This window comes from Sarcophilus harrisii, chromosome 5 (assembly GCF_902635505.1).
Source record: "Sarcophilus harrisii chromosome 5, mSarHar1.11, whole genome shotgun sequence".
Classification (NCBI taxonomy): domain Eukaryota; kingdom Metazoa; phylum Chordata; class Mammalia; order Dasyuromorphia; family Dasyuridae; genus Sarcophilus; species Sarcophilus harrisii.
Genome location: NC_045430.1, coordinates 38,172,419 through 38,185,944, shown reverse-complemented (window position 1 = coordinate 38,185,944; position 13,526 = coordinate 38,172,419). Strand labels below are relative to the sequence as shown.

The 13,526-nt window shown below is 39.2% G+C and overlaps 1 protein-coding gene across 2 annotated transcripts in view; it reads right to left on the bottom strand.

Annotated features, from left to right (window-relative positions):
* Positions 1 to 13,526, bottom strand: part of PLXNC1 (plexin C1) — a 237,013-nt gene that overhangs the window by 81,593 nt on the left and 141,894 nt on the right. For both annotated transcript variants that reach the window (XM_031940840.1, XM_031940839.1), the window contains exons 16-19: positions 12,245 to 12,346; positions 11,887 to 11,990; positions 4,528 to 4,566; positions 4,159 to 4,283 (exon numbers count right to left, since the gene is read on the bottom strand). In XM_031940840.1, coding sequence (XP_031796700.1) covers positions 4,159 to 4,283; positions 4,528 to 4,566; positions 11,887 to 11,990; positions 12,245 to 12,346 — 370 coding nt within the window. The remainder of the gene's footprint in view (positions 1 to 4,158; positions 4,284 to 4,527; positions 4,567 to 11,886; positions 11,991 to 12,244; positions 12,347 to 13,526) is intronic.

The window sequence follows — 13,526 nt, the reverse complement described above, 5'->3', positions numbered from 1 at the left end:
TGAGTAAGGGACCCACATGACTCCAGCTCTGGATTTCACACAATTCTTTGGGGGAGAACTCTGGCCACCTCATGAGGTGTGGACTCTTGCCATAACAGCCCAGGACAGCTCTCACTTTCTGGGCACAGACGCCCCACCAACTGTTACTTAACCCAATGTTGCTAACACCCTGAAGGTAGACTACGGCCTGGAAAGAGGTTCTTTTCTCCTTTGCACTCCCAGCTCTGACTTTATATAATTCTAAGCTTTCTTCAAAGCACCATCAGGAACTACTTTCCCCCCACTCAAGACCTTTCCTGATTCTGCTCCTCCACACTTACTTTGTATTAATTCTGAATATATTTAGTGGGGTGCAGTAAAGAGCCCACTTTGAAGTCAAAGGAAAACTGGGGTTCTAGGATCACTTTTGACACACAGAGACTGTGTGACCTCTGAACAACTCCTTTAATTTCTCAGACAAATGTCATATGACTAAGTTAAATAGAAAGTGCTGACTGGCGTTAGTAGAGGGAGTTTCCTAGATGAATGAATCCACAGGATCCATTTTTATTGAGGTCTTGGTTTGCCCAGTGACCAGTACAGTCTATAGTGCACAGTAGGTTTGAGAAGAACTGAGTAAATTAATGAATTCCTTTCTACTCCAGGGCCTTATCATGCTGGGGAAGTGACTGTGGGGTGTTTGTTGTTCAGGAACTTCAGTCATGTTTCACTCCATTTGGGGTTTTCTTGGCAACTGGATCAGTTTGTCATTTCCTTCTTCAATTCATTTTACAGATAGGGAAACTGAGGCAAGCAGGGTGAAGTGACCAGAGTCACACCTCTAAGAAGTATCTGAGACTGAATTTGAACTTAGTTAGATGAGAATTCCTGACTCCAGGTTTTATCCAGTGTTCTGTGTTAGGTGGTCACAAGTTCTGATAGTTTATACAAAGTTTATAGAAAGATATCAAGTATTGGCCAAGCCCTGGACCAATAAAGGCTCATTTTTGATACTGGACACCGAGTGATTTTATTTTGGTTGAAGGAAAGGGGATAAGATAGTGGCAAGAAAACCTGAGCATGAATATTGCCTCACATGCACAATAGTATAACCCTGGGGCAGTTTCCTTATCTGTAAAAGGGGGACAATAACAATACTGTCCAGGCTTGTTGTGAGGGTCAAATGAGATTATATAGGCAAATACTATACAAACTTCAAAGCTCTCTATAAATGTGAACCACTGTGATTGTTTATTAAGTTTTAGAAGGATGGTCACATACACCAGTGGACAGAGAACTCAAAAGTGGTCAAGTCAATCCAATTTAATCAAGTGCAATTCAGAGGAAGCTAGGTGGCAACGCAGTGTGTGTAGAGCACTGTGCCCAAAGTCAAGAAACCCGAGTTCAAATTTGACGTTAGCTACTTTCTAGTTGTGTGACTCTGGGCAAGTTACTTAACTACTATCTGCCTCGATTATAAAACAGGGTTAATAACAGCAACTACCTTGCAGGGTCATTGGAAGGATTAAATGAGACAAAATTTGTAAAGTGCTTAACACAGTGTGTAGCACACCATAGGTAATATATAAATGCATATTGTGTACTCCCTCCACCATCCAGTAAACATTTATTAAGTGCCTTCCATGATAGGTGCTAAGGAAAATAAAAAAGTCCTCTACCCTCAAAGAGTTTATATTCTGTCCAAAAAGACACAAAGTATTCAACTGATACTTTAAAAATCTTTTTTGTGTGAGTCTGAACCATTGTGAAACAATGAATCTTGATTTATACACACACACACATACACACACAATGTATGTGTGTTTATATAAAATATCAATTCAGCACATAAATCCTAATGCTGGTCTTCTTGTCTGAACCACCTCCTGTTCTCTTCTGGGCACTTTAAAATGCTTCCCTGAAATGTTTATCACTGTTTTCCTTCTTTCTTTTTGCATCACTATTGCCTGCCATCATGCCCAATTCTCCCCAATGATTTTTTAAAAAAAGAAAGTCCTCTCTTGTAAACATTAGCATAACCAACTAAACAAATCCACCCTTTAACCATCTATTTGATCACTGGAGGAGAGAAAATATGATGAAGAATTCAGTGGCTTAGAAAAGCTTCCTATAGATGCTGAGCTCTGGATGAAGAGGCCGAGGTGACACAGAAGGCATTTCAAGCATAAGGAACTTTCCCTGATGCAAAGACATGGGGGGGGGGGGGGGGGAACATGGGCAAAGGGGGTCATTTTGGCTCAAAATCAAATTCTATAAACACGGAATAATGTGTAATAAGTCACTTAAGCTTGACATAACACCAGGTAAAACTAATACTCATTAAATACAAATATGAACAGATTTGTGTAAAAGAATAGCCTATGAAATCATATATCTTTGAAGTATTGATGTCAAAAATGATGATGACAGGTGCAAGACTATGTATGACATTAGGAAAAACAAAGGGGGAAGACAGGTCACCGATTGAAACACAAGTAATGCAGAGATAGACCAAGTGTGACACTGTACTTTTTAAGACAGTTTGTTAACCAAAAGGAAATCTCCCCAGCTCTGGGAGAGGGGGAAATCTCTCTGGAAGATTTGTGGACAGATGCAGATAAGAGAGAGTGAAAAAAAGAATCCCACCCTGATGTCATCACAGACCCATCTATTTATAAGTCATGCAACTCTTTTAAAAAAAAACCCTAGAAAACACTACTTCTGCTTTTTGAAGAAAGACTCGTGCCTTTTCATGGTGTTGTAATAGGGTGCTTTAAAGGGCACATGAGGTTGTGTAAGTGATGTAGTGATGAGGATGATAATGATAGATAATGATACCTGGCATTTATATAATGCTCAAAGGTTTGAAAATCGATCGATCTTACTTGACTTTCACAACAATCCTATTATGAAGGCATTCTATAGTTGGGAAACTGAGGCAGACAGAAGTGATTTGGGGCAGAGCGAGTGTCTGAGACTGGATTTGAACTTGGGACCTTCTGATTCCAGATCTAGTGCTTTTATCCTCTAAGTCACATCGTCCAAATGGAGTTAGAATCAAGGTTACACGATGCTTTGTGTCCTATAATTAATCTCATTGGTTCAGGGATTCCTCTACCTTTTTTAGTTAGATGAGAATTAGATGAGGGGGGATGGAGGGGGGACAGTAACAATTGGAACAAGAGATTTGGCAATTGTCAATGCTGTATATAGCCTGTAAATAAAAGGCTATTAAAAAAAAAAAAAAAAAGATGCTGACATTCTAAAAAGGGAGACATGTTCGTATGTACAATACACAAATAAGGCAAAATCAACATACAGGTTCCCCTTGGTATAGACGGGAAATACTAGCCACCAGGGGTGGGGAGGGAAGGCTTCCTGCAGATAACAGCAAGTGAGCAGAGCATTGAGGGAAACCGAAGATTCCCGGGGACAGAAAAGGGGGAGAGGGGACATCCCAGGCCTGGGGAACAGTCAGCGTAAGGGCTCGGGGATGAGGTGCCATGTGTGAGATCACTTTGGCTGGTCTTCAGACTGAATGGATTTGATGAAGTTGGAAAGATGCCCAGAGACAGAATGTTGCCCAAAGACCACCCCTAGCTACATTTGGAAAGATTTATCACCACAAGACTCACCCAACAGATTAACTGTTTAGGCCACAGCAGCTCACAATATCTCTCAGGCTGAGGGGATTTATTTCATTTTATTTTATTTTATTTTATGATGCTTTGGACCCCCTTGGCATTTGGTGAAACCTATGGGCCCCTTCTGAGAATGTTTTTAAATGCATAAAATACCATTAAAACAAAGGTTAATGAGAGGAAAAATGTTATTTCTTTTTCCCATCCACATTCATGGACTCTTTGAAATTTATTCATGGGGGGAATCTTTAGATTATAAATTAAGAATTCTAGCCCTTAGACATGGAAGGGGCCACATCTACATTGGCAGAGGGAGTATCCCTGTTGATGAAATCATAATTCTTTTGAGAGTTATTGTAGTATAAGGGGATGAAAAAAAGCACAGGATTCAAATTTCAGCTCATCCACTTCTGAGTTTGAACAATTCACTTCATCTCTCTGGACCTCAGTATTCCCACTTGTAACCGAAAGCAATAAACTAAATCTACGATCCCATGAAGCATGAATGACACATCAAGGTGGGTTGGTACTCACATACCTGTCTTTCACGGAAAAACTCTTCTGTTTTTCAAGAGTATGAATGACAGTAACAAGGAAACTTTTGTTGCAGATTAATGCATCTAAAGCAATGAGGCTTTCATTCTTATCTCCTGGGTCTCGGCTCTGGAACACACAAATTTATTTATCTCTTTTTTGGGGGAAATAAAAACTAAACAGAATATTCACAGTGGGATTAGACAATCAATGAATTGCTAATTTAATATTGAATTTATTGTACCGAAAAAAGACAACAAATCAATTCTAAGCTAATAATGATGATAATGATAATGATGAGGGAAGGGAGGGTGCTATGCTACCTAGATACATGCCAGTCTCCAGGCTAAAAATGAAAACTTAAGATACTTACATGCATGTCTTCGGTGAAGATGTGGGTAAAGCCACCTGACTGAGGAGAAGAAGATACTTGTATTATTCATGAGATGCAAAGGAAATGAAAACTCCGTTTTATTATACCAAACTCAATTTTAATAAAGGAGTAACACTATTTGCTAATCTTAACGGCCTAAAGGCTTATATTTTCCGTAAACCCTTACAATGCATAATAAATAATTATTCAGGATTCATGGGACACAATTGAATATTCCAATTGGAAGAAGAGCCACTTCATTATTCTCATTTATTTATTCATCCATTCATTCCTTCATCTTTTAATTTATTTTTTGAAGCAATAAGATAACTCTAAACTATAGCTACGGACACCGAGGGTTGAGATCATACAGATAAAAAATATTATTTATCACTGCTAATCGCTCACATTTACATACTGTTTCATCTATATCTCCTAAAAAAATCAGCTCAGATCCCACCCTAGGCAATGTTCATTTTGTGCATTGTAGTTAGTAACAGCAATAGTCAGTATTCAAAAATAGATTAATAACTATGTGAACCTCAAGTGGATCCCCAAAGTTTCTCTTCTGTAGAAAAATGGAAAGATTAGTATTTGTAATCACAGGACTTAGATGTGCATCTCAACTGGATAACTTGCTACCTATGTGACCTTTCATCTCTCTAAGCTTTCATTTCTTCAACTATAAAATGAATAGGTTGCACTAGATAGCCTATGGGGTCTCTTTCAATTCCAAATCAATGAACCTATGTTTTATTTTTTTTTTTTAAGAAACGTAATTTATTTTTTTTCATTTAATATCTTCCCTAATTACAATGCAAAAACAATTTTTAAACACTATTTTTTTAACATTTCTAAATTCTCTTCTTCTCTTCCTCCCCTCCCCTCCTCGATCCAATGATCTTTACCAACTGATTTGCAACAGACACAAAAGCCACAATCAGAGTTTGACTCATCCTTTTTTTTTGAATGAAGGTATGATTTCCTAGAGTAGGTGTAAGGAGTGAGCAACTACTTCTACCCACACAGATCAGTATTTTCTCCTTAACTTTAGTTTTAGAGATTTACCAGGGACCACTAAGAGATTTTTTTCCTGCCCCAAATCAAGCAAGGATCTGTACAAGGACAAATTTGAACTCAAGTTTTGGTGTCTTCATTATCCACCCCATCACTTGTTTCAAAATAAATTACTTTACTCCTTACATAAAAACAAATAGATTTATCTTCAATCCTACATAAGAGAGTGTATGATATAGGGGAAATTTTGACAGTTCTGAAGGGAGAAGACCTGGGTTAAAATTCTAGTTCTCACACTCACTATTACTGATTCTGTGCAAATCACACCACTGTAAAATGAGAGGATAGGGTAGCTCTGTAGCCCAGGGGATAGAACATTGGTCTTGAAATCAAGAAGATTCATGTTCCTAAATTCAATTCCAGCCTCAGACACTCAGACAGCTGATACTACTAGTATTTTTAGTACTAGTACTATTAGTACTTCTCTGGGCAAGTAGTCATTTAACCCTGTTTATCTCAGTTTCCTCATTTGTAAAATAAGCTGAAGAAGGAAATGACATTTCTTCCAAGAAAGCCCCATAGTCTGACATGACTAAAACAACTGAACAACAACAATATAGCTTGCCTTGTACACATATTTGCTTGTTGTTTTTTCCATTAGATTGTAAGCTCCTTAAAGGAAGAGATTACCTTTTCCCTCTTTTTCTATGCCTTATGTGCTTATAGCACAGTGCCTGACACACAGTAAGCATTTAGTAAATGTTTACTGAAATGAATTCTGAGGGGTCCTTTAAACTCTGAATCTATCATCCTGTGAAAATTAATTACGAAATACATTTTCTTTGGGAAATGAATCAAAACCCCAACTAATAGCTTTAAAAAAAAACATTGGAAAAGAAACAAATAAGAAAATTGGGGGGGGCGGGGATTTTAAGAATAACCTTTTTGAAGCTGAATTTAGCTCAAACATCTAGTTTTCTTTTATTAGGATGATAAAAAAATTGTTTGTTTCCAGTTTCCAGTATGTTTTATTTCCAGTATGACTTTTAAGTCAAGTTCTCCTGGGCCATTTTTGTTTACATGCTCCTAAATTAGATGGCACAAAGGGGATTTGCAGAAGTACTCAGAATACTTGGGCCATTGTCTCCCATAATTCTAAGTAAAAATTGAAGCTCGATTTGAATTTTCTTAGTCCTATTACTATTTTATCTGCTGAACTGACTTTATGCAGCTAGAGAGTAAAAAGCAAATTCTTGGTTTCAAAGAAGGAAGTCCAAATGTGAATTTCAAACGTGAATTTTGAACTTCCCATGTGCTGAGTCTGTTGACCCGAGCTCTTGCAGGAAGCCTGACCCACCTCTCGATTCTTCTCCAATTTTCAACAGAACAAACAAAAGAAAATAGAATTTGAAATAACACAACTGAAAATGGAATCGTTTGGCAGCTCAGGCAGAGGGAGCTATGGTTTACTGGACCCCCAGGTTGAAAATTCTCAAATCTAGTGCTGAATGGGTGTAAGCCACTGTGAATTGTGAACTTCCTTGAGACTTCTGACCTTTTGAAAAAAAAAAAAAAGTCTTGGTACCGAAATCTCAGGAACCTCTCACAAAGCTGATTGTTGTTGTTATTGAGTGACTTTTCATTGCAAAGACACTGGATGATTTGCCATTTTCTTTTCCAGTTCATCTTACAGATAAGGAAACTGAAGCAAACAAAGTGAAGTGACTTACTCAGGGTCACAAAGCTAGGAAATGACTGAGGCTGGATTTGAACTGAGGAAGATGAGTCTTCCTAATTCCAAGTCTATCCACTATGGTGCCAACCTAGCTGCCCCATCCCTCCTTTACACAGCTGCTGAAATGATCTTCCTACAGCAGAGCAGTCATCTTCCAACTCAATCAACCCCAGTGGCTCCCCACAGCTTCCAGGAGCTAATATCATATTGTCTGTCTAGCTTTGAAAGCTTCTGGTCACTTCTTGCCTTTCTAATCTTCTTACCCCTTAACCCTTCTTCATGTGGGCTGCAATCCAGTGACCCTGGCATCCTTACTGTTCCTCAGACACAACAGGGAGCCAGCCCTTTACACTTTATGCCTAGAACTCTCTCTTTCCCTTTATCTCTCTCTCCTGGTGTCCTTCATGTCTCAGTACAAATCGCACCTTTTGCAAGAAACTTTCCCCAATATTCCTTAACACTAGTGCCTTCCCACTGAGGTAAACTCCAATTTATCCTGCATATAGAGAATATGTGTGTATGTATTATATATAAAAATATATGTATGTAATGGAGAGACAGAGAGAGAGAGAGAGAGAGAGAGAGAGGAAGGAGGAAGAAGAGGAGAGAGAGAAAGGGAAGAAGGGAAGGAGGGAAGGAGAAGAAGGAGGAAGAGGAGGAGGAGGAGAGAGAAAGAAAGAATGCATCTTAAATAATAAATGTATATAGCTTATTTGCATGTGTTCTCTCCCATTGGGGAAGCAGATAGGTGTCACAGTAAATAGAGTGCTGGGTGGAATCAGGAAGGTCGGAGTTAAAATCTGGCCTCACTAGCTGTGCGATTCTGGGCAAGTCACTTTACTCCGTTTGCCTCAGTATTCCTCACCTATCAAATGAGCTGGAGAAGGAAATGGCAAACCCTTCTGGTATCTTTGCCAAGAAAACCTCCAATGGGGTCACAAAGTTAGACATAACGGAAATAACTCAAAAATATCATCTCCCCTGTTAGACAGAGAGCTCCTTAAAAGCAAGAGCTGTTTTTTAAGTTTTATTTTTGACCTTTCTTTGCATCCCTGGTGTTTAGCACAGTGCCTGGCATGCAGTAGGTGATTAATAAATGCTACCCGACTTCACCACGATGCTTCTTTATTAGCTTCAGGATCAAACACAAACTCTGTGGTTTAGAGGGTCTTTGAGAACCTTCCTCACCAGGTCTAAGCCAACCTTTTTAGATTTTTCCCAAGTTACTCCCTTTCACACCCTTCACAGTCTAGCCAAACTGTCCTGCTTATTGTCCCTCACACACTATGGTCAATCATCTCCCATCTCTGGCTTTCCAGGCTGCTGCTCCTGCTGGGCTTGCCCTCCTCCTTCACTTTGGTCTTTTGGCCTCATATGCCTTAAAACTTCAAAACTTCAAAAGCTCAGGAGCCAGTTTCTGATCACCTCAGGGGCTAGTCTAGACCCAGGGCTATTTCTAGCACATCATGTGGCCTTCCTTTATATTGTTAGCTATAGTGTGTTCCCTCCCCCTCCCTTCTTCTCTCCTCCATTCTTCCTTCCTTCTCCTCTCCCCTTCTCTCACTTGTCTGTCTCTTCTCTTCCTCCTTTTCTCTCTTTCATCTTTCTCCCTTCCCTTTCTTTTCTTCCCCCTTCCTCCATCTCTGTCTCTGTTTATCTCTCTCCCTTCTTTCTCCTTCCTCTCCTCTCCACCCCCCCCATTTCTGTCTCTCTCTGTTTCTCTATCTCTCCTTTATTTCTCCTTCCCTCCTTCCTCTCCTCTCCACCTCACCCCCCATTTCTGTCTCTCTCTGTTTCTCTGTCTTTGTCTCTCCCTTATTTCTCCTTCCCTCCTTCCTCTCCCCTACATCCCATCCCCCATTTCTGTCTCTCTCTGTCTCTCTCTTCTTCCTCCTTCCCTCCTTCCTCTCTCCCCTTCACCCCATCCCCCATTTCTGTCTCTCTCTCTCTCTGTTTCTCTGTCTCTGTCTTTTGCTATGGCTTTCCTGATTTCCCCTTAACAAATGTATGCTGTTTCTTGGTGTTCTTCCTTAATGAGCTAGACTGGCTTCTATTTTTTATGTTGTTCCCAGGGGACTCCAGGATTATGCACTGCCCTCTGTTAAATCAGCTCACTTTCTTACATCTCTTCCTGTTCCCCCTAATCACTAGTATGTGACTCCATCCCCGCGCCCTCTGAACTAATAAGCTTTCCTGCAGGTCAGATTGCCTCCATAGTCATTTCTTCATCTTGCTTTTAGGTGACTAAATTAGGGAAAACCTAGGCAAATATATTACTGGGGTCACGGAATAGGACCTAAAGCATTCTCATTAGCAGCACAAATCAAAAGGCTTCCTGGGGAGGACAGGAAACTCTATCATTCTATTGCTATTGAATTCTTAACAGGGACCTCAGATATTTGAGAGTGTGATGAAGGTGCAATCCCAGGAGAAGGCTTTCAGTCATTCCTAAAGTCATTTGCGTTTATTAAGTGGTTAATATTTGTCATGTACCATGCTAGAAACTGAGAATACTTCCCTCAAAAAAAAAAAAAAAAAAAAAAAAGCAGCAGTAATCCCTGTCTTCAAAGAGTTTACATTCTGTCATCTGGAAAAGAAGGGGAAGGAAGGGAAGGGAGGAGAGAAGAAGAGGGTGGCAAGAGACAGGTCCATAAATCTAGCTCTCTCTTCCCCTGCCTGATAGCCTAGCCCAGACATGTCAAAAACATTCTCTGAACCAAATTAAAATTTAATTGGGAAATAATTAACAAAATAAATTAAAATATGATGTTTCAAACTAAGTCAAGATGTGTCCCATAGGAGGTCTTCTCCTTTCTATTTCAGTTCTGACACCACTGTTCTAGTCTGTCAAAGATATTTTTTTGGGGGGTGGGATGGGGCAATGTAATCAAAGTTAAGTGACTTGCTTAGAGTCACACAGTTAATAAGTGTCTGAAGTCATATCTGAACTCAGGTCTTCCTGACTCCATCTAGAGTCACCCAGTGGTCTCCAAAGTATTTTTTAAAAATTATTCCTTCTTTCAAGAAGCATTTATTAAGGACCTAACATATGCTAGACACAGGGAAGAGAATCAAAGGCATAAAAAGTCCTTCCCTTCAAAGTGATTTCATTCTACTGTGGAGAATTCACATGGAACAGAAAAATGAAAACACTAAAGTAATTTGTCAACGAAAGGGTACTAGAGCCTGAAGTGGATGGAAGAAGTCCCAAGATTTGCTTCCCTGTGGAATTGTCACTTGAGCTCAGCTTTAAGGGAAGTTAGGAATGGAGCATTCCAGGCATGAGACACAATTTGGGGCACAGAGATGACTAGTGGGAGTCCTACGTCACCCTCTATGGCAAGTGTGAGGTGACATGTTAGAAAATTAAGTGGAAAAATTAATAAACTAGAGGGGGGAAAAAAAAAAAAAAAAAAAAAAAAAAAAACCCTGAGCAGAAGCAAAAGGCTGAAGGGTTACTGGTATCCTTTTTCATCCAAAGATCCATCATTAGAAAAACCTAACACGGGTGGTTTATGGAGGCAGCCCAGCCTCTGGAAGCTTGCCTCATAGATCCTATTGCCCAAATCTAGAATTATAGTGAAGTTAAAAAGTGCTTACTGCACATGTCTAGGCTTCTGGCCAAGGCTGGCTTAAGAGCGTTTGACAAGTTCTCGTCTGGCATGGGCTGAGTGTTAGAGCAGATAAAAGGATGTTTCTGAGGATCAGCCCATGGGGGCTTGCATTCACTTTGACAGGGCAGTGGGCCCGGAGTCAGGAAGATTCATCTTTGTGAGTTTAAATCTGAATTTAGACATTTACTAGCTGTGTGAGCTGGGCAAGTCACTTCACCCTGTTTGCCTCAGTCTCCTTGTCTGTAAAATGAGCTGGTGAACCATTCCAGTACCTTTGCCAAGAAAATCCCAAATGGAGTCATGAAGAGTCAGACATGGCTCAACAACAGAAAAGTGATTTATGTAGTGCTGAGCTCTTTATAAATAAATATGTGTGTGTGTGTGTGTGTGTGTGTGTGTGTGTGTGTGTGTATGATATATATATATATTTTTTTTTCTTCTGTTTTCTTTTTTTTTTTATTTTTTTTTATTTAATAGCCTTTTATTTACAGGATATATACATGGGTAACTTTACAGCATTAACAATTGCCAAACCTCTTGTTCCAATTTTCACCTCTTACCCCCTTCCCTAGATGGCAGGATGACCAGTAGATGTTAAATATATTAAAATATAAATTAGAGATATATATAAATATAAATAAAAATAGAACCGAGAGATAGTTACTATTATTATCTTGATTTTACAGATGAGGAAACTGAGGGAAATAGAGATTAAATGACTTGTGCAAGGTCATACAGCTAGAAGTATCTGAGATCACATTTGAACTCAGACTTTCCTAACTCCAGATCTCTCATACCTTTACCATTTGGCTGCCTAACATGCATTTAATAACCATGTCTCCTAGTTCAATTCAACCTATGCCCTTCTTCCAAACAAAACACATTATCTGAAGCCTCCTATGGAAAAAACCACTAGGAACTTTACATTAGCAATGTCCCTCCTCGTTACTATTCCAGACTCAGCCTTTCAAACCCTGATCAATGTTCCTTTACCTCAGGGAAGAAAGTTCTCAGAGCAAAGTGTTTGTAGTCCAGAAAGGGAACAGTGCCAAAGCTATCCACCACATCCAATTTATCCATCTGCAGCTCAGCAAATCCTGCAAAAACAGAATCCCAAGAGCCATATATTAAAACTCAACAAACAGGAGACACGCTCTTGGAGCTGTTCCATCTAATGCTAACCACGACCTCGGTGCTTGTTAAAGAAAAGCATGAGATAATTACGGGGGTAGCGGGCCCCAAACACCGCTGTGCTGGATTCTGACTCCATGTAAAAATTTAAATCATTTCTGCATCTGTCTCTGGGTCAGAAATGGAAGACTACCTTTTGGAAAAGAAGAGATGAACCTACCATCACGGATCTCTTTCCGGAGCTCGCTTTCCAGGAGTTCCAGCTGTTGGCTCTGCTTGCGACTCAGTTCCTTGGATTTATACCTGGTGACAACAACTGCAACTATTTAAAAAACAAAAGAAAAGAAACCTTGAATGTGGGATTCAAACACTTAGGCAATTCCTGTTTGAATGGGGATTTGGGGGCCTCAGTTTCCTCATCTGATGGATTCTATGGTCCCTGATAGACTTAATAGTTTGTGGTTTTATGAAAAACATATAACTCCTATAGAATGAGGAAAGAACAAAGAATGATGTAGATGACGAGAATTTTTGTTGTTTTTTCCCCCCTAAGTTCCCACCGAGTATAAGTTGCTTTAGGGCAAGGACTATTTTGTTTATATCATCTATTCTTAGTGCCTTGCACACAGTAGGTGCTTAATAAATGCTTGTTACCATGAATGAATATTTATTTAGAAAGAAAATAAGCATTTTATATGGTGCCCATGGGTCATGTACTATGCTAAGTAATAAGTATTTTAAAGAGACTTAAGATTCCCCTAAGAGGGAACCCTAGAAAGTAAACTTGAAAAAAATCTTATATTATTAACATGAATGAATCTTTATTTAAAAAATTAAAAAGAGGGCATAGTTAGGTGGTGCAGTGGATAGAGCACCAGCCTTGAAGTCAGGAGGACCTGAATTCAAATCTGGTCTCACTTCCTAGCTGTGTAACCCTGGGCAAATCACTTAATCCCAACTGCCTCAGCCAAAAATAAAAATTAAAAATTAAAAAGAGAATAAGCAATTTTATATGGTGCCCATATGTCATGTACTATGCTAAGTAAGCACTTTACAATTGAGAGACTTAAGATTCCCCTGGAGAGGGAACCCTGGAAGGTAAACTTGAAAAAATCTTCTATGGTTAAAGTTCAACATTTTTTGTTATCAGTCAATTAAGTGGTTGCAATGTATCAGGCACTCTGCTAAGGTACGGACACACTCTTTTTGTGTGTTCAGATGGAACACTTGCCTCTTCTCTGCAGCCACTTATAGACTGACCTGGATCAGTTAGCATGATGGTCTGATGTTCCCAGCCCCTCACCCTACTGATGTTGGGTTTAGTGTGGAAACTCAATTACTTAACTCATGATTTTTCAAACTTTTTTCACTTGTGATTCCTTTTTACCTGAGAAATTTTTATATTTTATAAATTTTATATTTTTATAAAATAGATATACATACATATAATATAAAATATATTTAAAATAAAAATTTACAAAATAGTTACACAAATCCAACAT